The sequence below is a fragment of the Hemiscyllium ocellatum genome, chromosome 35 (genome assembly GCF_020745735.1).
Source record: "Hemiscyllium ocellatum isolate sHemOce1 chromosome 35, sHemOce1.pat.X.cur, whole genome shotgun sequence".
In the NCBI taxonomy this organism is placed as follows: Eukaryota; Metazoa; Chordata; class Chondrichthyes; order Orectolobiformes; family Hemiscylliidae; genus Hemiscyllium; species Hemiscyllium ocellatum.
In genome coordinates, this window is record NC_083435.1 from 4,073,300 (window position 1) to 4,100,689 (window position 27,390).

Here is a 27,390-nt window from a genome sequence, read left to right on the forward strand (position 1 = left end):
CAATAGCATCCCTGTTAAATTTACAACCACTTAATTTTCAAAGCCAGACAGTGGCTGTCACCTCTGGTGTCGATCTCCCTCTGACTGCTGATCTCCCTGGGTCGTCTGCAGTCTTCTGCTGCAGAGATGTTTCACATGTAAAAGGGTACCTTTGACAGTGAGTGTGGTGAATAGTTGTCTTTCAAGGGCAGTTGATGTTCTTTCTGGCTAACTGTCCAAAATGCATGCTTTTATATATCCCAAACATCGGATCGTCTCATCTGTTCGATGTTGTCAAAACAGCAACATTCAAATTCAATTGGATTTTAGTATCTTGGGGCATAATTTAAATTGATTGCATTTGAACTGCTGTGAAAACAGCTGAGATATCTAGCTTACGGCAAAATGTTACATCATTCCATTTTCCAGCACACTCTGTTACTGCGAGTCAGTCACATGACAGGTCCTTGCCAGCTTTCAGTCTCTCTCAAAGGTACAGTACACCCCTTCAACTTCATAACAGTGAGCATCAGTGGTCAGGCCAGCACACACTCCTCAGAGGGTAATTGAGAGTCACCCCCATTGCTGTGGGTCTGGAGTCACATGTAGGCCAGACCAGGTAAGGATGGCAGTGTCCTTCCCTGTAGTGAACCGGATGGGTTTTTGTGACATTTGATTTCTGGTCATCGTTGGACACTTCATTTTTTTTACTGTATTCAAGTTCAGAATGACCTCAGGTTGCACCATCTGCTGTGGTGGGATTTGAACCTGGGTCCCCTGAGCGTTACCTGCCTCACTGGATTAATCCTCCAGCGATAGTGCCACTCTGTCATTGTCATCGTCATCCCTGATGGCAGCTGTGTGATCACTGTAGATTCTTGTAAAAACCTGACCCGGTTCACCAACCACCTCCTGGAAGTCTGCCGTACTTGCCCGGTCTGGCCCACATGTAACTCCACTCCATCACAGCAACGTGGTTAACCCCTCCCTGCTCCTCTGAACTGGTTCTAGCAAACCGCTCAGTCCTAGGGGCAGTTAGGGACTGGCGAAGAATTTTAAAAAAACATCTTGGCCTTCGGTGTCTTCGTTCTGTAACTGTCATGTGGAGGAAAATCCCAAAGGTTAGCCACATTCCGAGTCAGAAATTTCCATAAGACCGTGACTCCCTCCTCCTGGCATCATGGAGGGGTGGGAGTTTACCCCTCAGCCTCGGCTCCCTCCCCCCACCCCCAAAGAATTTAATTTAACACTATGTCCTTGTAAACTTTAGAGAGCTTTGACCCATTCCAGACAATCTAACCCAGTGGTACCATTCTCTCATCCCTAGAATCAATCTGATCAACCCTTTGTTTGCAATAATTAAAGCAAAATGTTACGAATGCTGGAAATCTAAGAATACGTGCAGAAATTGGTGGAGGAACTCGGATCTGTGAGGGTCTGAGCTACAGGGAGAGGCTGAACAGGCTGGGGCTGTTTTCCCTGGAGCGTCGGAGGCTGAGGGGTGACCTTATCGAGGTTTATAAAACCATGAGGGGCATGGAGAGGGTGAATTGCTGAAATCTTTTCCTCAGGAATGGGGAGTCCAGAACTAGAGGGCATAGGTTTAGGGTGAGAGGGGAAAGATTTAAAAGGGACCTAAGGGGTAACTTTTTCACATAGAGGGTGGTACGTGTATGGAATGAGCTGCCAGAGGATGTGGTGGAGGCTGATACAATTACAACATTTAAGAGGCATTTGGATGGGTATATGGATAGGAAGGGTTTGGAGGGATATGGGCCGGGTGCTGGCAGATGGGACTAGGTCAGATTGGGATGGTGGATGGGTTGGACCAAAGGGTCTGTTTCTGTGCTGTATGAGTCCATGTCAGGCAGCTGGTGTAGAGGGGCGATACAGGGGTAATGTTTCGAGTCTGGTTTGACGCTCCTGCAGGGATTGGAAAGTGCTGGGATTTTGTTTCAGAGTACCTTTGGTAACGAGCGGGGTAAGTGGAGCACAGGCTGTGTGGGTTCAGTGCTCATTGGGGTGAAAGGCAAACTGAGCTGTTGAATGGGGCTCGTTTAAGATGTGAAAGTGTGTCATGGCCAGACCGGGATGGGATATGAGCGGGAGGGACTGAGTGGCTTCCATCAGTTCCCATGGTCCCGTGCCCTTCTGTAGGTTGAGGAAACTGGAGATTTCTGGTGTTGGCTTGCGTCCAGCTCTGTGTGTGCATGCACGTGGGCGCATGGGTGTGTGTGTGTGTGGGTGCGCGCGGGCACATGGGTGTGGGGGCTTGGGCGCGTGGGTGTGTTGGCTTGGGCATATGGGCGTGGATGTGTGTGGGCGTGCGCGAGTGTGTGGGCATGGGTGTGCGTGTGTGTGTGTGTGGTCGTGTGTGCACGCGCATGTGTGTGGGCAAGCGCGCAAGTGTGCGCGCGTGTGTGGGAGTGTGGGCAGGCAAGCGCGTGTGTGTGTGGGTGCACGGGCAGGCGCGTGAGTGTGTGCGCATGTGGGTGTGTGGGCAGACGCGTGGGTGTGTGGGCAGACGCGCGTGGGTGTGTGGGCAGACGCGCGTGGGTGTGTGGGCAGACGCGCGTGGGTGTGTGGGCAGACGCGCGTGGGTGTGTGGGCAGACGCGCGTGGGTGTGTGGGCAGACGCGCGTGGGTGTGTGGGCAGACGCGCGTGGGTGTGTGGGCAGACGCGCGTGGGTGTGTGGGCAGACGCGCGTGGGTGTGTGGGCAGACGCGCGTGGGTGTGTGGGCAGACGCGCGTGGGTGTGTGGGCAGACGCGCGTGTGGGTGTGTGGGCAGATGGGTGAGTGGGCAGACGCGTGTGGGTGTGTGGGCAGACGCGTGTGGGTGTGCGGGCAGACGCGTGTGTGGGTGTGTGGGCAGACGCGTGTGGGTGTGTGGGCAGACGCGTGTGGGTGTGCGGGCAGATGCGTGTGTGTGTGGGTGTGCGGGCAGATGCGTGGGTGTGCGGGCAGGCGCGCGCGCGTGCGTGTGGGTGTGCGGGCAGACGCGCCTGCGTGTGGGTGTGCGGGCAGACGCGCGTGCGGGCAGACGTGCGTGTGGGTGTGCGGGCAGACGCGCGCGTGCGTGTGGGTGTGCGGGCAGACGCGCGCGTGCGTGTGGGTGTGCGGGCAGGCGCGCGTGCGTGTGGGAGTGCGGGCAGGCAAGCGCGTGTGTGTGTGGGTGCACGGGCAGGCGCGTGAGTGTGTGCGCATGTGGGTGTGTGGGCAGACGCGTGGGTGTGTGGGCAGACGCGCGTGGGTGTGTGGGCAGACGCGCGTGGGTGTGTGGGCAGACGCGCGTGGGTGTGTGGGCAGACGCGCGTGGGTGTGTGGGCAGACGCGCGTGGGTGTGTGGGCAGACGCGCGTGGGTGTGTGGGCAGACGCGCGTGGGTGTGTGGGCAGACGCGCGTGGGTGTGTGGGCAGACGCGCGTGGGTGTGTGGGCAGACGCGCGTGGGTGTGTGGGCAGACGCGCGTGGGTGTGTGGGCAGACGCGCGTGGGTGTGTGGGCAGACGCGCGTGGGGGTGTGTGGGCAGACGCGTGTGTGGGTGTGTGGGCAGACGCGTGTGTGGGTGTGTGGGCAGACGCGTGTGTGGGTGTGTGGGCAGACGCGTGTGTGGGTGTGTGGGCAGATGGGTGTGTGGGCAGACGCGTGTGGGTGTGCGGGCAGACGCGTGTGGGTGTGCGGGCAGACGCGTGTGTGTGTGGGTGTGCGGGCAGACGCGTGTGTGTGTGGGTGTGCGGGCAGGCGCGCGCGCCTGCGTGTGGGTGTGCGGGCAGACGCGCGCGCCTGCGTGTGGGTGTGCGGGCAGACGCGCGTGCGGGCAGACGTGCGTGTGGGTGTGCGGGCAGACGCGCGCGCGCGTGTGGGTGTGCGGGCAGGCGCGCGCGCGCGTGTGGGTGTGCGGGCAGGCGCGCGCGCGCGCGTGTGGGTGTGCGGGCAGGCGCGTGCGTGTGCGGGCAGGCGCGCGCGTGTGGGTGTGCGGGCAGGCGCGCGCGCGTGCGTGTGGGTGTGCGGGCAGGCGCGCGCGCGTGCGTGTGGGTGTGCGGGTAGGCGCGCCGCGTATGTGTGGGTGTGCGGGCAGATGCGCGTGCGTGTGGGTGTGCGGGCAGGCGCGCGCGCGTGTGTGGGTGTGCGGGCAGGCGCGCGCGCGTGTGTGGGTGTGCGGGCAGGCGCGCGCGCGTGTGTGGGTGTGCGGGCAGGCGCGCGCGCGTGTGTGTGTGTGCGGGCAGACGCGCGCGCGTGTGTGTGTGTGCGCACAGACGTGCGTGTGTGGGTGTGTGGTTGTGCGGGCAGATGCGCGTGTGTGTGTGGGTGTGTGGTTGTGTGGGCAGATGCGCGTGTGTGTGTGGGTGTGTGCGCCTGCTGTGTCGGGTCAGGTGGCTGTGACCTCCTTGTTCCTTTTTGTGTCTCTGCAGAAGAAACTGGCACATTACAGCTTTGACTTCAGCCATTGGCCTGAAGACTTCCGATGGGACGAGGTCAGCAGCCAGTAAGTGTCAGAAACATCTCCCCGCGCTGCCCCAAAGTGTCTTTCTACACTCGGGGCTGTTTGTGGGCAGAGACCCTTCGAGCTGTGATGTGATTATTCCTGTTCAACCCATTGACGGTAAACATCACTGACTGGGTCCAGCCTTTATTACCCCATCCCTGGTTGCCCCCCTTTGCAGCTCACGCCCACCTTCCCATTTACTGCCCCTGTCACTAGTTGCCCCCTTTGAGATGGTGGTCTCGAGCTGCATTTCCTGCCCTATCCCTAGTTGCCCTCCCCTTGGGAAGGTGGGGGTGAGCTGCATTTACTGCCCCTGTCCCTAGTTGCCCCCCCTTGAGAAGGTGAGGGTGAGCTGCATTTCCTGCCCCTGTCCCTAGTTGCCCCCTCCCCCCCTCCTTGAGAAGGTGGGGGTGACCTGCCTCCTTGAACCGCTGCAGTCCATGTGCTGTGGGTAGACCCACAATGTCCCTTAGGGAGGGAATTCCAGGATTTGGGCCAGGAGTAGATTGATAGAGCAGGAATTGGCTGGGTTGGATTTGTCCTGCTCTCTGGGCAGTTTTCCACACAGTGGGTCGATGCTGATGTTAGAGCTGGACTGGAACGGTTTGGGAAGGGCTGCATTTCGTTCCAGGACATGGATCTTCAGAACTCCAGCCAGGATGGTGTTGGGGGCAATGGCCTTTCCAAGACTCCGTATCAGAGGAATGAATGCAATGGATTGCCAAGCAGCGGCCTCCTCCTGCTGTCTGTACTGGCCCGGCCCGACACACCTCGGTAATCCACTGTCCGGCATGGTGTGGTCCCCACTGAGCTCTCCCTTTCTTCCTGTGCCAGGAAGGACCATCGATCAGAGAAGCAGAGAAAGGTGGGAGTTCCTCTGTTGAAGCCTGAGGTGAAATCCAGAGGGACGACTGGGTCCAACCTGTTCACTCAGATCCTCAGCCTGCCCTGCCAGGTTATCGGGTAAGCTCCTCACACTGCCACCGCAGTGGGTCAGCCGTCTGGCCCACACTGCTCCCAAGCATGTCTGGATATGTGTACATGTGCGTGTTTCTGTGTGTGTGTATCTATATGTATGTGTCTGTATGTGTGCACGCGTGTCTGCACACAAGTGCATGGGCCCATATGCATAAACGTGTGCGTTTGCGTCTGCATAGGTGCGTGCACGTGTGTGTGTACCTGTGTATGTGTGCATACGTCTGTATACCTGCGCTTGTGTGTCTATGTGCGTGCATGTGTCTATGTGCACGTGTCTATGCGTGTGCGTGGATAAGTGTCTGTATTTGTGTGCATGTGTCTGTATGCTTGCACGCGTGTCTGCGTACATATATGTGCTTGTGTGTCTGTGAGCATGCGCACGCGTCTGGATGCGCGCCTCTGTATACGTGCGTGTCTAGTCGTGCGTGTCTCTTGTATACACGTGTCTGTGATCGTGCACGTCTCTGTATATGCGCGTCTGTGATCATGCATGAGTGTGAGCGTGCACATGTGTCTAAGTGTGTGAGTCTGTATACATGCTGTCTGTATGTGTGTATGTCTGTGCACGCGTACACATCGTGGTGTTGGCCTTCCCTATCCTGACCTGGTATATTCAGCTGGAGACTGGCTCAGTGCCCAGAGCAGCCCCTGTGAACTGCCTGCCTCTCTGTTTTGCAGCTATTTAATGGCGCACTCCTTTGGTCGCCGTATGTTGTACCCGGGCTCGGTCTCTCTGCTGCAGAAAGCCATCATGCCAATGCTGCTACAGGGACAGGCCCGTCTGATGGAGGAGGTAAGCGCGGGCGGGTGGGCTGCATTGCTGGCGTCAGTGCTGAGGTAAGCGCGGGCGGGTGGGCTGCATTGCTGGTGTCAGTGCTGAGGTAAGCGCGGTGGGTGGGCTGCATTGCTGGCGTCAGTGCTGAGGTAAGCGCGGGCGGGTGGGCTGCATTGCTGGTGTCAGTGCTGAGGTAAGCGCGGGCGGGTGGGCTGCATTGCTGGTGTGAGTGCTGAGGTAAGCCCGGGCGGGTGGGCTGCATTGCTGGTGTGAGTGCTGAGGTAAGCGCGGCGGGTGGGCTGCATTGCTGGTGTGAGTGCTGAGGTAAGCGCGGCGGGTGGGCTGCATTGCTGGTGTCAGTGCTGAGGTAAGCGCGGGCGGGTGGGCTGCATTGCTGGTGTCAGTGCTGAGGTAAGCGCGGGCGGGTGGGCTGCATTGCTGGTGTCAGTGCTGAGGTAAGCGCGGGCGGGTGGGCTGCATTGCTGGCGTCAGTGCTGAGGTAAGCGCGGGCGGGTGGGCTGCATTGCTGGCGTCAGTGGGGCTGCCTTGTGGAGCAGTGGTAGTGTCACTACCCCGGACCAGGTGTCCTGGGTTCACGTCCCACCCGCTTCGGAAGTGTATAATAAAAACTCCGAACAGGTTGTTGGTGAAATAAGTGAAAGCAGGAACCGATCTGCTGTTTGAGGGAGCTTGCTGTATGTCAGTGGGCTGTCTGATCTCTCCATGTGGTGTCAGGGGTGACGGGTGTACTCTGTTTCTTGTGTGTGTGTGTGTGTGTGTGCGTGTGTGTGCCTTCCACAGTACCGAGGGAAACGTGCCAAGCTGGTTGCCTGTGACGGGAACCAGATCGATACGGTGTTTGTGGACCGACGGGCAACGGAGACCGACCGGGGCAAAAAGCTGGTAAGGCTAGAGTCACTGTTACACAGGGGGTGGGGGTGGGGGGATGTCTGTGTAAGGGGGGGAGGGGGTGGTGAGTGTGAGATGGGGTGGGTGGGTGGGTGTGAGGGGGGGTAGGGGGTGGTGTGTGAGAGACGGGGTGGGTGGGTGGGTGTGAGGGGGGGGGAGGGGGTGGTGAGTGTGAGACGGGGTGGGTGGGTGTGAGGGGGGGAGGGGGTGGTGAGTGTGAGGGGAGGTGGGTGGGTGTGTGTGTGTGGGAGGGTGTGTGTGTGTGTGTGTGAGAGTGAGAGAGTTGTCTGTATGGGTGTGCGAGAGTGAGGGTGTGTGTGTGAGAGAGAGTGAGGGTGTGTGTGTGTGTGTCTGAGAGTGAGGGTGTGTGTGTGTGAGGGGAGGTGTGTGAGAGTGAGTGAGGGTGTGTGTGTGTGTGTGTGGAGGGGGTGTGAGAGAGTGAGTAAGGGGGTGTATATGTGTGGAGGGGGGATGTGTGGGGGGTGTGAGTGTGTGAGAGAGTGAGGGTGTGTGTGTGAGGGTCTGTGTGTGTGTGTGTGTCTGAGAGTGAGTGTGTGTGTGTGTGAGGGGAGGTGTGAGAGAGTGAGTGAGGGGGTGTGTGTGTGGAGGGGTGTGAGAGAGTGAGTAAGGGTATGTGTGTGTGTGGGGGCTGTGTGGGTGTGAGAGAGTGAGGGTGTGTGTGTGTGTGTGTGTGGGGCGGGGAGAGAGAGGTGTGTGAGAGAGAGTGTGAGCCAGTGGGACTGTGTATGTGAACATTTCCAAGGAAGCATGCCATTTGCAGACTAAGATAGGAACAGGAGGAGACCATTCAGCCCCTCGAGTCCCATTCCACCATCCAATGGGATCACGGCCAATCTGTGCCCTAACCCTGTTGAACTCTCTCTGGTCTATATCCCTTGATACCTTTGCTTATTCAAGAATGTCTCCATCTTGAAATTAAAACAAACAACTGATCCAGCTTTCACCGATGTTCCTGGATGAGAGTTCCAAACCCCCCTCCCACTTTGTGCTCCCTAATATCTCTCCCTGAACGCTCTGCTTCCAAATTCCCAGACTCCGCCCCTAGTTCCAGAATCCCCAACCAGTGGGGCAAGTGTCTCTTTATTGACCCTGTCTTTTCCTGTTAGTGTAATGACTGGTCATAGAGTCGTACGGCACCCTTGGGTCCAACCAGTCGGTGCTGAATGTATTCCCAAACTAAACCGGTCCCGCCTAATTGCTCCTGGCCCATAAACCTCCAAAGGTTTTCTATTCATGTGTCTATCCAAATAATGTCGACATGTCGCCATTGTGCCCCCTTTGGAAGGTCATTCCACACATGAGCCTCCCTCCGAGTAAAATATTGGCCTCTTATGTCTTTTTTCAGTCTCTCTTCTCACGTGAAAACGTGACCCCTCCTCTTGAAAGACACTTAGCATGAACCCTATCTATACTCATGATTTTATAAACTTGTATAAGGTCCCCTCTCAATCCCCCACACTCCTATCCAGCCTTTCCTTTATCACGCAAAACCTTCCATACCTGGCAACGGCGAGGTCAATCTCTCCTGATAATGTCCTTGCTGTAACCAGGTGACCAGAACTGGACACAGTACTCCAGAGAGGCCTGACCAAGTCCTGTAGGACCCCAATGTGACGTCCCAACCCCCATACTCGAAAGGTCTGAGCAATGATGTCCCTGTGGGAGAGTGGGTCACGGGGGGGGGAAGGAAGGGGGAAGGGGGAAGGATGAGGAGTCGTAATATAGACAGCAGGAACAACAGATTCCCAATTCCAGTGGGAATGCTAGAATGTAGTTACGGATGGTATGTTAGACAGGAAGGACCAGTTCAGAAAGCTGTTGGACTGCATTTTTAGGATGTTTAACTGTGTAAGTGATTGGCCTGAGGGTGAGGACGTTACACTAACCCATGGCCAGCCCTGGTCCTACTGCTGACTGTGTCTGGTGCTCAGTTCTGGGCAGCTGTCTTCGGAAAGAAAATGTTGCAACCTCGGGTAGGGTGCAGAGGCTAGGTTTCTGAGAGGCAGTATGTTCTGGAGCTGACCAGAAGCAAGCTATTACAAACAGCTAGGATTGATTAATGATCTCCGCGTGATCGCATCCCTCAATCACAATACGATTGTGAACTTTGCCTCCTTTCTGGGGAGAGAAAGCAGTGAGTCCAAGCCTTTGCTGTGACATTGTTGCTGTGGGCATCAGAGCAGAGTTGGCGAAAATGAATTGGAAAAGTAGATTGAAAGATAATAATTAAAATGAAATGCTGGAGAAGCTCTGTAATCTGCTGATAACTTTGGAGAGAGAGAGAGAGAGTTGACGATTTGAGTCTGAAATGACTCATCAAGAGTTCCAATAAGATGAACTCGAAACGTTAACACTTTTATCGCCACACAGATGAACTCCAACCTGCTCAGGTTCTCCGAGACTTTGTCAGATGGCATTTCCGATTTCTGAGCTGCTGCTTTTAAGTTGGTGAAAGGGCAGATCGATAGTGTTATGGTGCCAGGTGTTTAAGGGCATGTATCAAAATACGTAGAATTCCAACATGTCGAAACATTCTGAGGGACATTTGATTTGATTTGATTTATTGTCACGTGTGTCTGAGCACAGGGTTAAAGCTTTGTTTGCAAGCAGTACAGGTGGATCATACAGGTCATTGGAAGAAAGAACTTGAACAGGGAAAGGCATACAGGCTACACTGCACAGGATGTGCGCTTGGCAAGGCCGGCATTAACCAGGTTAACACTAACCAGGTCAGCATTAACCAGGTCGACATTATTTGAAGTTAAGGAGTCCGTTCATCAGTCTTGCAACAGCAGGGAACCTGTAAGTGCGTGGGTTCAAGCCTCTGCCTGATGGAAGAGGTTGTAGGAAACCTTTGTAGTTAACCGGAAATATTAATGACAGGATTGGCTTAAAGAAAGGGAGTGTAAGTTTGCAAATACACGTGTCATGTCAGAAGATTGAGCAGAATCTGAAAACCGGCCAAGAATGACCAAGAAAGTAATAAGTCACGTGTTACCAGGTTAGAGTCCAGCAGGTTTATTTGACATCACAAGTTTTCAGAACGGTGAAGTGCACTTGACCAGATTGAAGGGGCAGCCCTCCGAAAGCTTGTGACTTGAATGAAACCTGTTGGACAATAACCTGGTGTTGTGTGACGTCTGACCATGTTCCTCCCAGTCCCACACCGGCACCTCCCCATCGTGGTAATAATAGAGGAGGGATTTGGAGGATGTGGGAAAGGTACCCAGCAATATGAAACCAGACAATTACAAACTTCGAGGCATTTATTTTAAAAAGAAAACAAAGAAGTTCAGAAAGTGATCATTTAATCCTGTAGAGCAAGAGTTTGGAACATTAATGACGGAAATAAAAGGTTGGCAGATGAATTCAGCAGGTAGTGGGTATCAGTCTTAAATGGACAGGGTTCAGATAATCCCAGAAGCAGCAATAATTCAGGAGATGGAAGGGAGGTAGGACCTCAGCAAATTCACAGTCACCAGATTGTCAGTGGTATTGACCAAATAGTTCAAGCTATTGGGTGGGGGGAGGGAGGGGTTGGGGGGTAGGGGAGTGTGTGTGTGGGTGAGGGGGTGTTTGGGGGTTTGGGTGTGTGTGTGGGGGGGTTTGGGGTGTGTGTGTGGGGGGGTTTGGGGTGTGTGTGTGTGGGGGGGTTTGGGGTGTGTGTGTGTGGGGGGGTTTGGGGTGTGTGTGTGTGGGGGGGTTTGGGGTGTGTGTGTGTGGGGGGGTTTGGGGTGTGTGTGTGTGGGGGGGTTTGGGGTGTGTGTGTGGGGGGGGGTTTGGGGTGTGTGTGTGTGGGGGGGTTTGGGGTGTGTGTGTGTGGGGGGTTTGGGGTGTGTGTGTGTGGGGGGTTTGGGGTGTGTGTGTGTGTGGGGGGGTTTGGGGTGTGTGTGTGTGGGGGTTTGGGGTGTGTGTGTGTGTGGGGGGGTTTGGGGTGTGTGTGTGTGGGGGGTTTGGGGTGTGTGTGTGTGGGGGGGTTTGGGGTGTGTGTGTGGGGGTTTGGGGTGTGTGTGTGTGGGGGGTTTGGGGTGTGTGTGTGTGGGGGGTTTGGGGTGTGTGTGTGGGGGGGGTTTGGGGTGTGTGTGTGTGGGGGGGTTTGGGGGGTGTGTGTGTGGGGGGGTTTGGGGGGTGTGTGTGTGGGGGGGTTTGGGGGTGTGTGTGTGGGGGGGTTTGGGGGGTGTGTGTGTGGGGGGGTTTTGGGGGTGTGTGTGTGGGGGGGTTTGGGGGGTGTGTGTGTGGGGGGTTTGGGGGGTGTGTGTGTGGGGGGTTTGGGGGTGTGTGTGTGGGGGGGGGTTGGGGGGTGTGTGTGTGTGGGGGGGGGTTTGGGGTGTGTGTGTGTGTGGGGGGGGGTTTGGGGTGTGTGTGTGTGTGGGGGGGTTTGGGGGGGTGTGTGTGTGGGGGGGGTTTGGGGGGTGTGTGTGTGGGGGGGTTTGGGGGTGTGTGTGTGGGGGGGTTTGGGGGTGTGGTGTGGGGGGGTTTGGGGGGTGTGTGTGTGGGGGGGTTTGGGGTGTGTGTGTGTGGGGGGTTTGGGGTGTGTGTGTGTGTGTGGGTTTGGGTGTGTGTGTGTGGGGCAGGGTGGTTGGGGGTGTGTGTGTGTGGGGATGGGTGGTTGGGGGTGTGTGTGTGTGGGGGGTTTGGGTGTGTGTGTGGGGGGGTTGGGTGTGTGGGGGGAGGGGGTGGGAATGTGGGGGGAGGGGGTTTGGGGGTGGGTGTGGGGTGTGTGGAGGTGGGTAGGGGTGTGTGTGCGTGTGAGAGAGTGTGGGGTGTGTGTGTGTGAGGGTGTGTGCGTGTGAGAGAGTCTGGGGTGTGTGTGTGTGTGTGTGTGTGCGCGTATGCGAGCGTATGCGTGTGTGGGAGGAGGTGCAGGAAGGACAAGAATTGTGTAACTGGTTGCTGTTTCAAAGGTCCCTGGCAAAGGCTGAATGGCTTGAGCATGCTGGCAGTCTGGGACGTTTGGAGGTGGGGGCTGGCAGAGTGAGTGAGTGGAGTGTCAGAGCTGCACTCAGCCTACTCCATGATAACGCCCTATCCCTCCTGTCTGCTGCAGGTGATCTGCTGTGAAGGGAACGCTGGCTTCTATGAGGTTGGCTGTGTCAGCACTCCACTGGAAGGTATGAGGCTCCTTGACCAATTCGAGTGAGAGTTTGCCAGTTACCTGTTCCCTGGTGCTTTCTGCATGGCAACGTATCCACCAACCGGAGTCTATCTGCCAACCTCCCAACCAATCGGAGCCCATCTCACAACCAACCAACCAATCAGAGCCCGTCTCATGACCAGGCAAAAGTGAGGACTGCAGATGCTGGAAACCAGAGTTTAGATTAGAGTGGTGCTGGAAAAGCACAGCAGGTCAGGCAGCATCCGAGGAGCTGGAACATCAACGTTTCGGGCAAAAGCCCTTCATCATCCAGCTCCTTGGATGCTACCTGACCTGCTGTGCTTTCCTAGCGTCCCTCTGATCTAAACCCATCTCCCTCCCAACCAACCAAACAGAACCCATCACCCAACCAGCCAATCAGAGCCCATCTCTGAACCCAAAAAATCCCAACTCCCAACCAGCCAGAGCCCATCTCCCAATCAACCAAACAGAGCCAATCATACCAACCAACCAACCAACCATAGCCCATCTCCCAACAAACTGACCAATCAACCAGAGTCCATCTCCCATCCAAAGCCCATCTGCTGAACAGTCTGTCTCCCAATCAACCAACCAAACAGAGTCCATCTCCCAACCAACCAACCAACCAATGAGAGGCCTCCTCTTAACCAACCAACCAGAACTTATCTTCCAACCAGCCAAACTATGAGAGCCCATCTCTTAACAGCCACTAACCAGAACCCATCTCCCAACCAAACAACCAACCAATTCGAGCCCATGTGCTAACCAACTGGCACTCCCTCCTTGTGCGATATAAATTGGTGTTCCTTTTTTGATTTGGTACTCTTAAGATTCTGTCCTGATCGGTACAGTCCCAGATGCTGCGTCAGCGTGCCTCGGTCGTTATTTCCTGCTATATAAATGCAGGTAGTTCACTTTGATCACAGCAGTGAGTTGGCTATCCCGAGTGCGGATCCTCCAGCTTTGCTGTTTATCCTGGAAACCCTTGTTTATTCCAGGTAACCGGAATGTCGGTGTGCTGGCACCATGACCGGAACTCAGCCCCGGAGCCCACAATCTGGCCTCTGGGCCCATGGAGTCGCAGGGTTTCCATCTTCAGAGGGGGTGGGTTGGTTAACGGGTGGGACATTGGATTAACCAGAAAAGGCAGGACAAGCTTGGGTGGGTCTCCCGCTAACCGATATCGGGGGGAGGGGGTCAGATAGGGATTCAGAGAACCCCAACAGTATAGAAGCAGGCCATTCAGCCCATCAAGTCCACAACAACCCTCCCAAGAGCCACCCACCTACCCTATCCCTGTAACCCCGGATTTCCCATGGCCAATCCACCCTAACCTGCACATCCCTGGGCACTATGGGACAATTTCCCATGGGAATCCCATGAAGGGGGTGAGGGTGGAGTGGAGCTGAATGGGCACCTCTCTGAAGGATGGGCTGAATGGACTCCGGCTGGGTTTAAGGATGGAGTGATTTGACCAGATTTGATGGTGTCTCCCGTTTTAACCATCCTGCTTTCTGTCTGGTTTTGCAGCGGGATACTCCGTCCTGGGATGGAACCACCCTGGGTTCGCAGGGAGCACGGTGAGTGGGCTGGGGCCTGGCTGGGGGAGGGGGAGTGAGGGGAGACGGGGGTGTAACCACCCAGTGAGCCACCTGACCACGGCCTGCTGAGCTATCCTGATCCCAAACACGACGAGATGGGGCACTATTGCTGAGGCCCACCCATCGCTTTCCATCCCTAACTGCCCTGGATTGATACCGTGTTATTACAGGGAATCGATGGCTGTGCGTCAGGAGTCACGTGTAGGCCCGATGACGTAAGGGTTGGAGAATTCCCTTCCGTAAAGGGTGACCTGGGACGATGTGGTTTCACGACGCTCACTCTCTGGTTCGAGATTTGGATTGAGTTTGAATTTTGACTAAGGATTCGTGGCCATGTCTGGCTGACAACGTCCAGTAGTATTACTGTTTCCACAGTCTCTTCCTCAGTGACCCACTGTCCCAGCCAGTCCCAGAGGGAGGGGGGAAAGGACAGTGTCTGATCCACTGTCCCAGAGGGAGGGGGGAAAGGACAGTGTCTGATCCACTGTCCCAGAGGGAGGGGTGAGAGTACAGTGTCTGACCCACTGTCCCAGCCAGTCCCAGAGGGAGGGGGGAAAGGACAGTGTCTGACCCACTGTCTCCCCCAGTCCCAGAGGGAGGGGAGAAAGGACAGTGTCTGACCCACTGTCCCAGAGGGAGGGGGGCAAGGACAGTGTCTGACCCACTGTCCCAGAGGGAGGGGGGCAAGGACAGTGTCTGACCCACTGTCCCAGAGGGAGGGGGGAAAGGACAGTGTCTGACCCACTGTCCCAGAGGGAGGGGGGAAAGGACAGTGTCTGACCCACTGTCCCAGCCAGTCCCAGAGGGAAGGGGGAAAGGACAGTGTCTGACCCACTGTCTCCCCCAGTCCCAGAGGGAGGGGGGCAAGGACAGTGTCTGACCCACTGTCCCAGAGGGAGGGGGGAAAGGACAGTGTCTGACCCACTGTCCCAGCCTGTCCCAGAGGGAGGGGGGAAAGGACAGTGTCTGACCCACTGTCCCAGAGGGAGGGGGGAAAGGACAGTGTCTGACCCACTGTCCCAGAGGGAGGGGTGAGAGGACAGTGTCTGACCCACTGTCCCAGAGGGAGGGGTGAGAGGACAGTGTCTGACCCACTGTCCCAGAGGGAGGGGGGAAAAGGACAGTGTCTGACCCACTGTCCCAGAGGGAGGGGGGAAAGGACAGTGTCTGACCCACTGTCCCAGAGGGAGGGGGGAAAGGACAGTGTCTGACCCACTGTCCCAGCCAGTCCCAGAGGGAGGGGGAAAGGACAGTGTCTGACCCACTGTCCCAGCCAGTCCCAGAGGGAGGGGGGAAAGGACAGTGTCTGACCCACTGTCTCCCCCAGTCAGTCCCAGAGGGAGGGGGGAAAGGACAGTGTCTGACCCACTGTCTCCCCCAGTCAGTCCCACGATAATGTTGGTGATTGATTTTAGCGTGTGTTTGTCTCCCCAGGGTGTACCTTTCCCACAGAGCGAGGCCAATGCTATGGATGTGGTGGTACAGTACGCCATCCATCGCCTGAACTTCAGGCTGGAAGACATCATTATCTACGCCTGGTCTATCGGTGGTTTCACAGGTAATGGTTTCCCTCTTTTTACTGGGACCAATCCTGGGAAGTTTTGCTCGGAATGTGAACATTCTCACTGATGATTTTCCCTGATATTATGCCTGAACCAAATGTTTCTTTTTTAAAAAAACACCACAAGATGATCCAGTTGGTGGTGGCGGGTACACTGGCTCCCACATTGACTGGGTTACAGCTTGACTATTGCTTCCCAAGTGGTGAACTGACAACGAAGCTCTTCTCCGACGTCCTGTTGAGTTGTGAATGGATGGTCACGTTGTGTTTTGTTTGCTAAGGACTGAGGAGATGATGCACCTCAGTGTGACTGACTCTGTCACCATCCCCCCATCCTGGACCTGTTCTCACACACAGCTGCCTCCAGTACCAACATATCCCAGACTCTCTCAACTCCGCTCAGGGGCCAGCTCCAGTTCTGGAAGGCAGAAACCTTTCCCCGCACTGCTCTGGGAATTGGTTGTAATTAAGAGTTAAAGAATCTTCAGTGTTGGGGCAGTCTGGCGAAACCATTACCTTCTGGACATCTACGTGCTCCACATGAACCATGTGGAATCTCTTTGTTACCTCTTCAACAAAATGTCCAAAATCCCACAACGCCAGGTCATAGTCCAACAGGTTTATTTGCAAACCCAAGCTTTCAGAGTGCTGCTCCTTCATCAGGTACCTGGTGGGGCGGGGTCATAGGGCATAGAATTTATAATAAAAATTTGTTTAACTTGTAGTCCAGCACATAATAACAAAAAGTTAGTTCAACATGATTACCCCTTTAGGAATCCATGCTGGCTGTTCTTAATAGCTCCCCATTTCCATGCCACCCCTAATTCTATCCCAAATATTTGTTTCTACAAGCTGCCCCACCGCTGAGAATTAAGTTAACTCTTAATTGCATTCAGAGCCTGGAGCAGAGGAAAGGGAAAGGAGACCGAATGCATTTTTGGGATCAATGTTTCTGTGGTTTACTGCTGACTGTCGGACTGATTTTGAACCCTGTGTCTTCCAGCTACCTGGGCGACAATGACCTACCCCGAGATCAGTGCTCTGGTCCTGGATGCCTCCTTTGATGACCTGGTACCCCTTGCCTTGAAGGTCATGCCCGAGAACTGCAGTGAGTAATATTTAATTGGGGGAACGTCACTCGGTTCCTCGTCTGGGGTCGGAGCCGATGTTCTGGAGTTGTGGGGTGGCGGGGGGGGTGGGGAGGGGGGAGCGGTAGGTCGGTTCGAATCTCAGTCAAAAAGTGTGGGGCTGGAAAAGCACAGCCAGTCAGGCAGCATCCGAGGAGCAGGAGAGTCAATGTTTCGGGTGTAAGCCCTTCATCAGGACATTGATGGGGGGGGTCGGGGGGTAAGGGGCTGAGAGATAAATAGGAGGGTGGGGGTGGGGCTGGAGGGAAGATAGCTAGGAAGGTGATAGGTGGATCCAGGTAGGAAGGTGATTGTGATATAGGCCGGTGAGGAAGGTGGAGTGGATAGTTGGGAAGGAAGGTGGACAGATGGGACAGGTCATGAGGGTGATGCCGAGTTTGGATCTGGGATGAGACGGGGAGGAGGTTGGGGGGTGGGGGGGGGGCGATGAAACTGGTGACATCGACGTTGATGCCTTGTGGTTGGAGGCTCCCAAGGTGGAAGGTGAGGCATTCTTCCTCCAGGTGCCGGCTGGCTAGGAAATCTCACCCCAGCCGCTGGGTAAAGTCTGAGATACACAGCTGACCTCACCATAACCGAGACCACAGAACTGTCACCGAGTGTCGCGGAAACTTCCGAGTCCCTTTGGAGGGGGAGTGGAATCTGCCAGCCTTCCCTGGTCTGGCCTACACGTGACTCAGCAATCCGTCCGGTTCTGAACTGGACTCTGGGTCCAATCAGCGATATACGCCCCACCCAGTCCGGCCTACACGTGACTCCAGACACACAGCACTCGGGTTGATGCTTACACAGTATGAAGATGTCATTGACTTTGAGTTCCTGACCACTCTACCCCAGGGTATGAGCTGCTGCTCTGTCCCACACTACGGGATTATACAGGTTATGTCTGCCTCTTTAATACTGGGGGCTTCACACCAGTTGGCGGTAGAGGGAGCTCAGATGACCTTGCCCTCTAACTCTCTCTCTCTCTCTCTCCCTCTCCCCTCCACCCCTTCTCACTCACGTCATCACCAGGAGGCCTGGTTACACGGACAGTTCGGGAGTACTTGAACCTCAACAATGCAGAGCAGCTATGCAAGTGAGTCAGGATGGGGGAAAGACGCAGGCATCGGCTCCCCTAGCCCCTGTCATCCTGTCGCCAACCCGTGCACCCTGCCGACCGCGACCCATGACCCCAACCGACCGTGACCCCTGTCCCTGTGAATCCCCCTGACCCTGACCTCTGTGACCCCTGACCCCTGTGAGCCCTACCAACCGTGACCTCCGTCCCTATGACCCCGTACTGACCCTGACCCCTGTGAGCCCTACACCTGTGACCCCTGACCCCCATGAGCCCTACCCCTGTGATCCCTGTCCCCATGACCCCCTACTGACCTTGACCCCTGTGAACCATATCCTCATGACCCCCCCACTGACCCTGACCCCCGTGAACCCTACCCCCATGACCCCGTACTGCCCCTGCCAACCGTGACCCCATGACCCCTGCTCCAGTGACCTCTACTGACCCTGCTCCTGTGAACCCTGACCCCACGCCACCATGACCCCTGCCAACCCGGTGATCCTCGAGGGCTGGGGTTCTGGCAGAAGCCGGTCAGCGGAGGGTCTTTTCAGAACGGAGCTCCTCCCCCAGAGCGGGGCTGATGGTTGACATCTCCACCATTGGCATCTCGCCTCTCGGTTGCGAACGGTTTCCGTGTGAGCTGGCTGGACTGTGTCACCGGCTGAAGTGTCTCTCCTCTTGGTTCTCAGGTACCAGGGGCCTGTGCTACTGATCAGGAGAACAAAGGACGAGATTATCACAACCACGTGAGTCAGAGACGCTCTCTCTCGCTGTTGCACTCGTGCTCGCGCTCTCGCTTGTACAGGCAAGGTGGGCAGAATGGCCTCTGCCCAGCTCAGCCCAGGGCAGTCCACTGCCACCTGCTGGTGTGGGAGAGTGACTGCGCCATCAGGCAGCTGGATAATTGAGCGAAGGGGTAGGGGGTGAGAACAGTGAGTGAGCAGTGTTCCCCCTCCTCAGGCTGGAAGGGGAGGTCTGAGGGCAGCTGGGTGGGGTTGTAGGGGGGGGGGGGGAGCAGGAGCTGGGGGGGAAGCTGGAGCTGACTGTCCATTCCTGGTCGTCTCCAGATGGGGTGCTGGTCCGGGGGGGTGGGGGTGGGGGTGGTCTGTGCAGTGAAGGTGCAGTTTAATGTTGGCACATCCCCAAGGTGGTGACCCCAGGGAGGAGCTGTCTGTGTGTGTCGGGGGGGTGGGGGGAGGTGGGTGTGTCGGGGGGGGGGGGGGGGTGGGCCATGGGGTGGGGTGAAGTCTGTGTTTGGGTGGGGGAGTGTCTGTGTGGGTGTGTGTGTGTGTGTGTCGGGGGGGGTGGGGGGAGGTGGGTGAACCATGGGGTGGGGGAGTGTCTGTGTGTTCCGGTGGGGGAGTGTCTGTGTGTGTGTGTGTGTGTGTGTGTGTGTGTCGGGGGTGTGGGGGGGGGGGGGTGGGTGGACCATGGGGTGGGGGGCTGTCTGTGTTCCGGTGGGGGTGTGTCTGTGTGTGTGTGTGTGTGTGTGTGTGTGTCGGGTGTGGGGGGGGGGGGGGTGGGTGGACCATGGGGTGGGGGACTGTCTGTGTGTGTGGGGGTGTGTCTGTGTGTGTGTGTGTGTGTGTGTGTGTGTGTGTGTGTCGGGGTGTGGGGGGGGGGGGGGTGGGTGGACCATGGGGTGGGGGGCTGTCTGTGTGTTCCGGTGGGGGTGTGTCTGTGTGGGTGTGAGAGACAGAGTCGGGGCAGGGGAGGGGGTGGAATCTGACCAGTCCAGCAGGTTGAAGTGGGTGGGGGTCAGTACTGTGGGGGCTTTGTGGGCACAGTGGGAGGGGATGGTGGGGGCGGATGTGGATACGGTATTGGGCTGGGGGGGGTGGGGATCAGGGTGTGGGGACGGTACTGGGGCTGGGGGGTGGGGATCAGGGTGTGGGGGTGGTGATGGGGCTGGGGGGTGGGGATCAGGGTGTGGGGACGGTGCTGGGGGGGGTGGGGATCAGGGTGTGGGGGTGGTGATGGGGCTGGCGGGGGTGGGGATCAGGGTGTGGGGACGGTGATGGGGCTGGGGGGTGTGGGGATCAGGGTGTGGGGGCGGTGATGGGGGCTGGGGGGTGGGGATCAGGGTGTGGGGGCAGTGATGGGGCTGGGGGGTGGGGATCAGGGTGTGGGGGCTGGGGGGTGGGGATCAGGGTGTGGGGGCGGTGATGGGGGCTGGGGGGTGGGGATCAGGGTGTGGGGGCGGTGATGGGGGCTGGGGGGTGGGGATCAGGGTGTGGGGGCAGTGATGGGGCTGGGGGGTGGGGATCAGGGTGTGGGGGCTGGGGGGTGGGGATCAGGGTGTGGGGGCGGTGATGGGGGCTGGGGGTGTGGGGATCAGGGTGTGGGGGCGGTGATGGGGGCTGGGGGGTGGGGATCAGGGTGTGGGGGCGGTGATGGGGGCTGGGGGTGTGGGGATCAGGGTGTGGGGGCGGTGATGGGGGCTGGGGGTGTGGGGATCAGGGTGTGGGGGCGGTGATGGGGGCTGGGGGGGTGGGGATCAGGGTGTGGGGGCTGGGGGGTGGGGATCAGGGTGTGGGGGCGGTGATGGGGCTGGGGGGATCAGGGTGTGGGGGCGGTGATGGGGGCTGGGGGGTGGGGATCAGGGTGTGGGGGCTGGGGGGTTGGGGATCAGGGTGTGGGGGCGGTGATGGGGCTGGGGGATCAGGGTGTGGGGGCGGTGATGGGGGCTGGGGGGTGGGGATCAGGGTGTGGGGGCGGTGATGGGGGCTGGGGGGTGGGGATCAGGGTGTGGGGGCAGTGATGGGGCTGGGGGGGTGGGATCAGGGTGTGGGGGCTGGAGGGTGGGGATCAGGGTGTGGGGGCGGTGATGGGGCTGGGGGGTGGGGATCAGGGTGTGGGGGCGGTGATGGGGGCTGGGGGGGTGGGGATCAGGGTGTGGGGGCTGGGGGGGTGGGGATCAGGGTGTGGGGGCGGTGATGGGGGCTGGGGATCAGGTTGTGGGGGCGGTGATGGGGCTGAGGGGGTGGGGATCAGGGTGTGGGGGTGGTGATGGGGGCTGGGGGGGGATCAGGGTGTGGGGGCGGTGTTGGGGGCTGTGGGGGGTGGGGGTGAAGCAGGTTCTGACCCCCTCCCCTAACGGGTTTGGTTTGCTTCCCGCTGACCTCAGGGGGCCGGAGGATATCATGTCAAACCGAGGGAACGACCTCATCCTGCAACTGCTGCAGTTCAGGTAAACCAGCCTGGGGGGGCGCTCTCTCCCCCCTCACCCAGCATACCCCACACCGGGGAGAGGGGGGAGTGTCACTGTGACAGGGGGGTGCACCGGGTTGGGGGGGGGGGGGGGGGAGAGTGTCACCGTGACAAGAGGGTATACCCCGGGGAGGTGTGTCAGAGTGACGGTGGGGGGAGGGGGTACACCCGGGGGAGGGGAGTCTCACCGTGGTGGAGTGTACACCTGGGGGAGGGGAGTGTCACTGTGACAGGGGCAGGGGGATGTGACCGTGAAGGGGGGTGCACCCGGGGGAGGGGGGAGGGGTTTTACCATGAAGGGGGGTGCACCCGGGGAAATGTGTCACCGTGACGGGGGGGGGATACCCGGCTGGGGAGGAGGGGGAGGGGGGAACGTCACCGTGACGGGGTGTACATCCGGGGGAGGTGTGTCACCGTGACGAGGGTGCGTGGGGAAGGGTGTGTCACTGTGCGGTCATTTCCCTGCTGGGGGTGGCCTGTGCTTTCAGGCCTGAGGGATCCCGGTTGAAGTCTGAGTTGACCATGCGGTGATGGCCCAGTGCTAACTGCCTCCCTCCCCACCCCCCTCTTGCTGTCTCCAGGTACCCAAAGGTGATGGTGGATGAATCTGTACGTGTCGTTAAGGAGTGGCTGTGTGCTTCCAACTCGCTGCAGCAGAGTAAGCTCTCACCCCCATTCCCATTTGCTGCTCTTAGTTGGCCGTGGGCGTGTCCCGAATGGCTCTGCTCTAGCTTTAGCGTGGCAGGTTAAAGGTCACTCGGAGGCGGTGCCTTCAGCCGGTTGGCTGCTTGAATTGGACAGCTTCCTGGAGCTACGTGGAGGTTGGGCGAGGGTGGTGGGTGTGACCTGGGTGAGAGAGTTAGCCTAGGAATGAGAGAGACAAGACCTGTTGTATTCTCTCCTGGGATGGCACACGCCCTGTCCCTAGTTGCCCCCCCTTGAGAAGGTGGGGTGAGCTGCATTTACTGCCTCTGTCCCTAGTTGCCCCCCCCTTGAGAAGGTGGGGGTGAGCTGCCTTCTTGAACCGCTGCAGTCCATGTGCTGTGGGTAGACCAACAATGTCCCTTAGGGAGGGAATTCCAGGAATGGGATCCAGCCACACTGAAGGAACGGCCGATATATTTCCAAGTCGGGATGGGGAGGGGCTCGGAGGGGAACCCTTCCTCTGTTATTCTTCTACAGGATGTTTTTGTGAGGGTGGGGTGGGGTGGGCTGACTCTGCCCAGGCGATGTCTAAAGCTCTGTGCTCGACTTTGTCCCCACGTAGCCCACTGTCCTCCAGCTGAGGGGTGATGCCGTCCCACGGTAGTGCGCGGTGATGGAATGGGGGCTGTGACTGGGGAGCTGCCATCACCTTGGGGCCAGGTTCTGATGGCGGTGTTCTGTTGTCCCCAGCCTCTCTCTACAGTCGCTATGAAGTGGATGATGACTGGTGCACCTCGGTCCTGCAGTCCTACAAGACAGAGCACGGAGGACAGTTACCCTGGACTGTTGGTGAGTGAGGGCATTTACCCAACAGGCTCAGGGTCATTCGGTTCAAACTGGACCAAGTTGTGTGGGGCTGGGGGCTTGGGGCGATGGGGATGCTGAATTTAAGCTCAGTCCATCTTTATCTCACCAATATCATCGTGTCTCCCTCAACATTACAATGGTGCACTGCTCTTACCCACTCAGAGAGCTCGATAGCTCAGGAAAAGGCCCCATCGAGTCTGAGCTGGTGAGAGACAGCTTGCCTACCTATTCTCAGTCTGTCTGCACCACCACCCCCCCCCCCCCCCCCACCCCTTAGCCTTGGCATCCTGAGAGCACATGATGAGGTTTTCTGTCTCTCCCACCCTCCTCACAGGCAGTGAGTTCCAGATCCCCCCTCCTCCACTCTCTAGGTGAAAATGTTTTTCCCCATATCCCCCTGTAAACCCTCTGCCCCCTCACTGTCAATCTATTCCCCAGGGATTCTAGATCTCCCCTCAAACTCCAACATTTAAGATGCATGTGGATGGGTATACGGATAGGAAGGGTTTGGAGGGATATGGGCCGGGTGCTGGCAGGTGGGACGAGATTGGGTTGGGATATCTGGACGGGTTGGGCCGAAGGGTGTGTTTCTGTGCTGTACATCTCTATGATGCTCTGACTGGTAGTGTGCACACCTCCATCGCTCCCTGGAGGAACTCTGTTGACATTCTCACCACCCGTCCTGATGAAGGGCTTTTGCCGATTTTCCTGCTCCTCGGATGCTGCCTGACCGGCTGTGCTTTTCCAGCACCACTCTCTCGACTCTGATCTCCAGCGACTGGAGTCCTCACCTTGGCTTGTTCTCACCAGCCTTTGTCATGTTGAGGTTGGACAGGACTTTTCTGGAGGACTGTGTCCAGTTCTGGTCACCCATTGTAGTAGGAAGGATATACCATCACTCCGGAGAGGGGTCAGGAACCATTTCCCAGGCTGTTGTTAGGAATGGAGGCTTTGGGTTTTAGTAATGCGCTGGGACTGAAGGAAGTTGAGGGATGACCTCCTCCGAGTTTCATAAAGTCACGAGGGGTATAAAAGCGGCTCTGAGAATATAGTACGGCACAGACACAGGCTGATCGGCCAACAGTGTGCCAAACATGATGCCAAGTGAAAGGGCAGGGGTGTGGGGGCATTGAAAACGAGGGGGCATGTTTCTAAGGTGAGGCAGGCAAGTTTCAGAAAGGACATGAGGGTGGTTTGTGTGTGGAATGACCTTCCCGAGGGAGTGATGGATGTGGGGACAGTTCCAACGTTTAAAAGGTATTTGGATAAGGGTGTGAATGGGAAAGGTTTGGAGGGACGTGGGACTGGTTCAGTTTGGGGGACACGGACCAGTGAGAGGGAAGGGGCTGTTCTGAGTGACTGTATGAGTCTCTGGATGGAGGAGTCTCCCCCCTCCCCCCTGTGTGTGAAAGTGTTCACCCAGGAAAAGGGGGTGTCAGAGTATGACTGCTCCTGACCTGGTCGGCCAGAGTCCCAGCCCCTGGAGTTACCGGGATCACTGGTGATGGTGGCCGGTATCCCATCGGGAAGGTTATCTGCCGTCTGGCCCTTCGACATGAGACCCCAGCCGCAGTCTCCCCTTGGAACTGGTGCAGTGTAAGCTGTCATTCCCCCGTCAAAAAATTGGTGTTCTTGCAATTCTGTCCTGATGACAGTGTGTCGACATCGTACTGTTCTCTGAGTGATGATGATTTGTACTCAGCGGCCCCCTCACTGTCTTCTCTCTACTTCTCCATCAGGGGAAGACATGACAACAGAAGGGCGGAGACAGCTGGCCATATTCCTGGTGAGTGACTGGGTGCTGGAGCTGAGGAAACTGGCGTGCTGCTGTGTTCAGGTGTGACCCCCTTGTACACAGTATGGGATAGTCTGCTGACAGAGCGGTCAGGGTCAGGCTCCCTACTTCAGCAGGGTTCCTTGGGGAGGAGAGGGTGGGTGGGGGAATAGCTCAGAGGAGGGAAACACTGTGGCCTTAAATCCGGGACACCATCGGATTTGAATTTGGTGCTTCGATAGCAGGGCCAATTAATTTCCTGGTCCAACCAGCAACTTTCACAATGAATGAGTGCGACACACACACACACACACACCCCCTCCCCAGTGCATCATGTCGCTGGCTTTAGCACACACAGACACGCACCGCAGACACGCACTGCAGACGGGGGACACAGACACACGACACAGACACGCACACACAGACACGCACCGCAGACGGGGGACACACACACACACACCGCAGACGGGACACACACACACACACACCGCAGACGGGACACACAGACACACACCGCAGACAGACACACCGCAGACGGGACACACACACACACACACCGCAGACACACACTGCAGATGGGGGACACAGACACGCACTGCAGACGGGGGACACAGACACACACCGCAGACACGCACCGCAGACGGGGGACACAGACACACACCGCAGACGGGGCACACAGACACACACCGCAGACAGACACACCGCAGACGTGGGACACACACACGCACCGCAGACGGGGGATACAGACACACACCGCAGACGGGGGACACAGACACGCATAGCAGACAGGGGTCACAGGCGCAATCCGCAGACACGCACCGCAGACGGGACACAGACACACACCGATCCACTGCAGCCACACCGCAAACACACACACACTCTTGCATGTGCGTACACACGCGTGTGTAAGCTAGCCTCTGTGCAGTTTGCCTGTTGTACGGGAGGGGGAGGGGGAGGGGATGTCCTGCTGGGAGATGCTCAGGTCATCCCTGAACCGACAGTTCCCTGTTTGCCTTTCAGGCCCACAAGCACATGAAGAACTTTGATGCTACGCACTGTACCCCTCTGCCATCATATGAGTTCACCCTGCCCTGGACCTTGTAGATGGGCAGAGGGGGAGGTGGGCAACAGGCCAGTGTCCAGGCAGTGGAACAGGAGCAGCAGTGTACAGTCCGAGAGCCAGCCCCACCACCCCCCTCGAGGAGGAGATCAGTGGGTCTACACCGTCCCGTGTGTTGTCCGGTTCCGGGAGAACCGTCTGTTTGCCAGTGGATCTGAAAGTGTCATGATTTTTATTTCAAGATGTGAGAAATATGGTCTGAGTGCTCTCTCCCACTTCTAATCTTCTTTATCTTAACCTCCATCCCTCCCTCCCTCCCCCCATCCCTCCTCCTTTTGTCCCCCATCCCTCCTTCTGTCACCCCATCCCCCTCTCTTTCTCCCCCCCATCCCTCCCTCTCCCTCCCCCTCTCTTCCCCCCCAAACCCTCCCTCTACCCCCAAATCCTCCCTCTCTTTCTCTCCACCCAATCCCTCCCTTCCTCCCCCTCTCCTCTCCCCCATCCCTCACCCCCCATCACTCCCCCTCTCTCCCCATCCCTCCATCCCTCTCTCCCCATCCCTCCCTCCCTCCCTCTCTTCCCCATCCCTCCCTCCCTCCCCATCCCTCCCCTGCTCTCTTCCCCACCCCTCCCTCCCTCTCTTCCTCCATCCCTCCCTCCCTCTCTTCCTCCCTCCCTCTCTTTCTCCACCCCTCCCTCCCTCTCTTCCTCCATCCATCCCTCCCTCTCTTCCTCCATCCCTCTCTTCCTCCATCCCTCTCTTCCTCCATCCCTCCCTCCCTCTCTTCCCCCATTCCTCCCTCCCCCATCCCTCTCTCTCTTACCTCATCCCTCCCTCCCTCTCTCTCCTCCATCCCTCCCTCTCTCTCCTCCATCCCTCCCTCTCTCTCTCCCCATCCCTCCCTCTCTCTCTCCCCATCCCTCCCTCTCTCGCCCCTCCCTCTCTCTCTCTTTCCCCTTCCTCTCTCTCTCGCCCCCATCCCTCCCCCTCTCTCCCCATCCCTCCCCCTCTCTCTCTCTCTCGCTCCCTCCCTCTCTCTCTCCCTCATCCCTCCCTCCCTCTCCCCATCCCACCCCCCCTCTCTCCCCCCATCCCTCCCCCTCCCTCTCTCTCCCCCCCCCCTCCCTCCCTCTCTCTCCCCCATCCCTCCCTCCCTCCCTGTCTCTCCTCCCCCATCCCTCCCTCTCTCCCACCTCCCCACTCCCTCTTTCCATCCCTCTTTCCCCATCCTCTCTCATCATCCTCCCTCTCCTACCCCTGTCTGTCTCTCTCTCCCCCCCCCCCATTTTCTCTCTCTCTCTCCCCCCCCCCCCCCCCCCCCCCCCCATTTTCTCTCTCTCTCCCATCCCCTTGTTCCCCCCCCCCATCTCTAAGTGCTAGCCTCCCATGCTCTCGGGTGTATTATACATTCCCACCCCTCCCTGGGGGTTGTATTGGAGGGGCCGGTGTCAGGTGGCTGCTCGAGGTGGGGGAGGTCCTAGAATAGCCGATCACATTCCCCCTCCTCTTTGCCACCCCCTGCCCCCAGCAGCTGGGTATCACTGGGCAGGGGGTGGGGGGGGAGCGGGGAGACTGGTACACAGTCTGGCAATGCTCCTGTCTCATACCCAAACACAAACCGACAATGCTGGAGAAACTCAGCAGGTCTGGCAGCATCTGTGGAGAGAGAGAGAAAGCAGAGCTAACGCTTCTGGCCCAGTGGCCATTCCTCAGAACTCGTCTTTTCCCGGGCACCGCAGAACTCGTTCCCCACCCCCACCCCCACCCCGGGGCGCACGCACACCCCCCCACGTACCCCCTGGTGCCCTCTCGCTCAGTAAGCCTAGGTCTGTTTGATATTGGGCCTGAGTTAGCAGACCCTGCTTTGCCCCCCCCACCCCCCCCCCTCATGGTGGGAGCAGTGTGAACTCCCTGTTGCCTCTTGTTAATGAGCTTTCCCATCCTGCGTGCAGTCCATTCCCGGAGAGCCTCCCCTTTCCCACTGACTGACGGCAGTAACTCCTGATCGGAATGGTTTTGTGTATCTGCGGACGCTGGGTATAATCAGTTCCTGTCGATGCCCCTGTGGGTTCGCTCCTGCTGTTGCTAACAGCTGTCTGCCACAACCATCCCTTTGATTTTCGAGAGTCTCCAACAGAATCCCGGAGATTCCCTGCTGAGCGGGACTCGCTTGTAGCTCCGTGCTGTGGCTGTAGTGG

The 27,390-nt window shown here is 57.8% G+C and overlaps 1 protein-coding gene across 1 annotated transcript in view; it reads left to right on the top strand.

Moving 5' to 3' along the window:
* The window catches only part of abhd16a (abhydrolase domain containing 16A, phospholipase), a 47,003-nt gene extending 20,878 nt beyond the window's left edge, over nt 1–26,125 (top strand). The window contains exons 6-20 of the mRNA XM_060850323.1: nt 4,393–4,466; nt 5,301–5,429; nt 6,123–6,237; nt 7,021–7,122; nt 12,197–12,260; nt 13,796–13,845; nt 15,301–15,424; nt 16,431–16,535; nt 17,590–17,653; nt 18,325–18,381; nt 20,763–20,825; nt 21,427–21,503; nt 22,241–22,339; nt 24,097–24,143; nt 25,152–26,125. Coding sequence (XP_060706306.1) covers nt 4,393–4,466; nt 5,301–5,429; nt 6,123–6,237; nt 7,021–7,122; nt 12,197–12,260; nt 13,796–13,845; nt 15,301–15,424; nt 16,431–16,535; nt 17,590–17,653; nt 18,325–18,381; nt 20,763–20,825; nt 21,427–21,503; nt 22,241–22,339; nt 24,097–24,143; nt 25,152–25,235 — 1,254 coding nt within the window. The 3' untranslated portion in view covers nt 25,236–26,125. The remainder of the gene's footprint in view (nt 1–4,392; nt 4,467–5,300; nt 5,430–6,122; nt 6,238–7,020; nt 7,123–12,196; nt 12,261–13,795; nt 13,846–15,300; nt 15,425–16,430; nt 16,536–17,589; nt 17,654–18,324; nt 18,382–20,762; nt 20,826–21,426; nt 21,504–22,240; nt 22,340–24,096; nt 24,144–25,151) is intronic.
* Nucleotides 26,126–27,390: the final 1,265 nt, after the last annotated feature.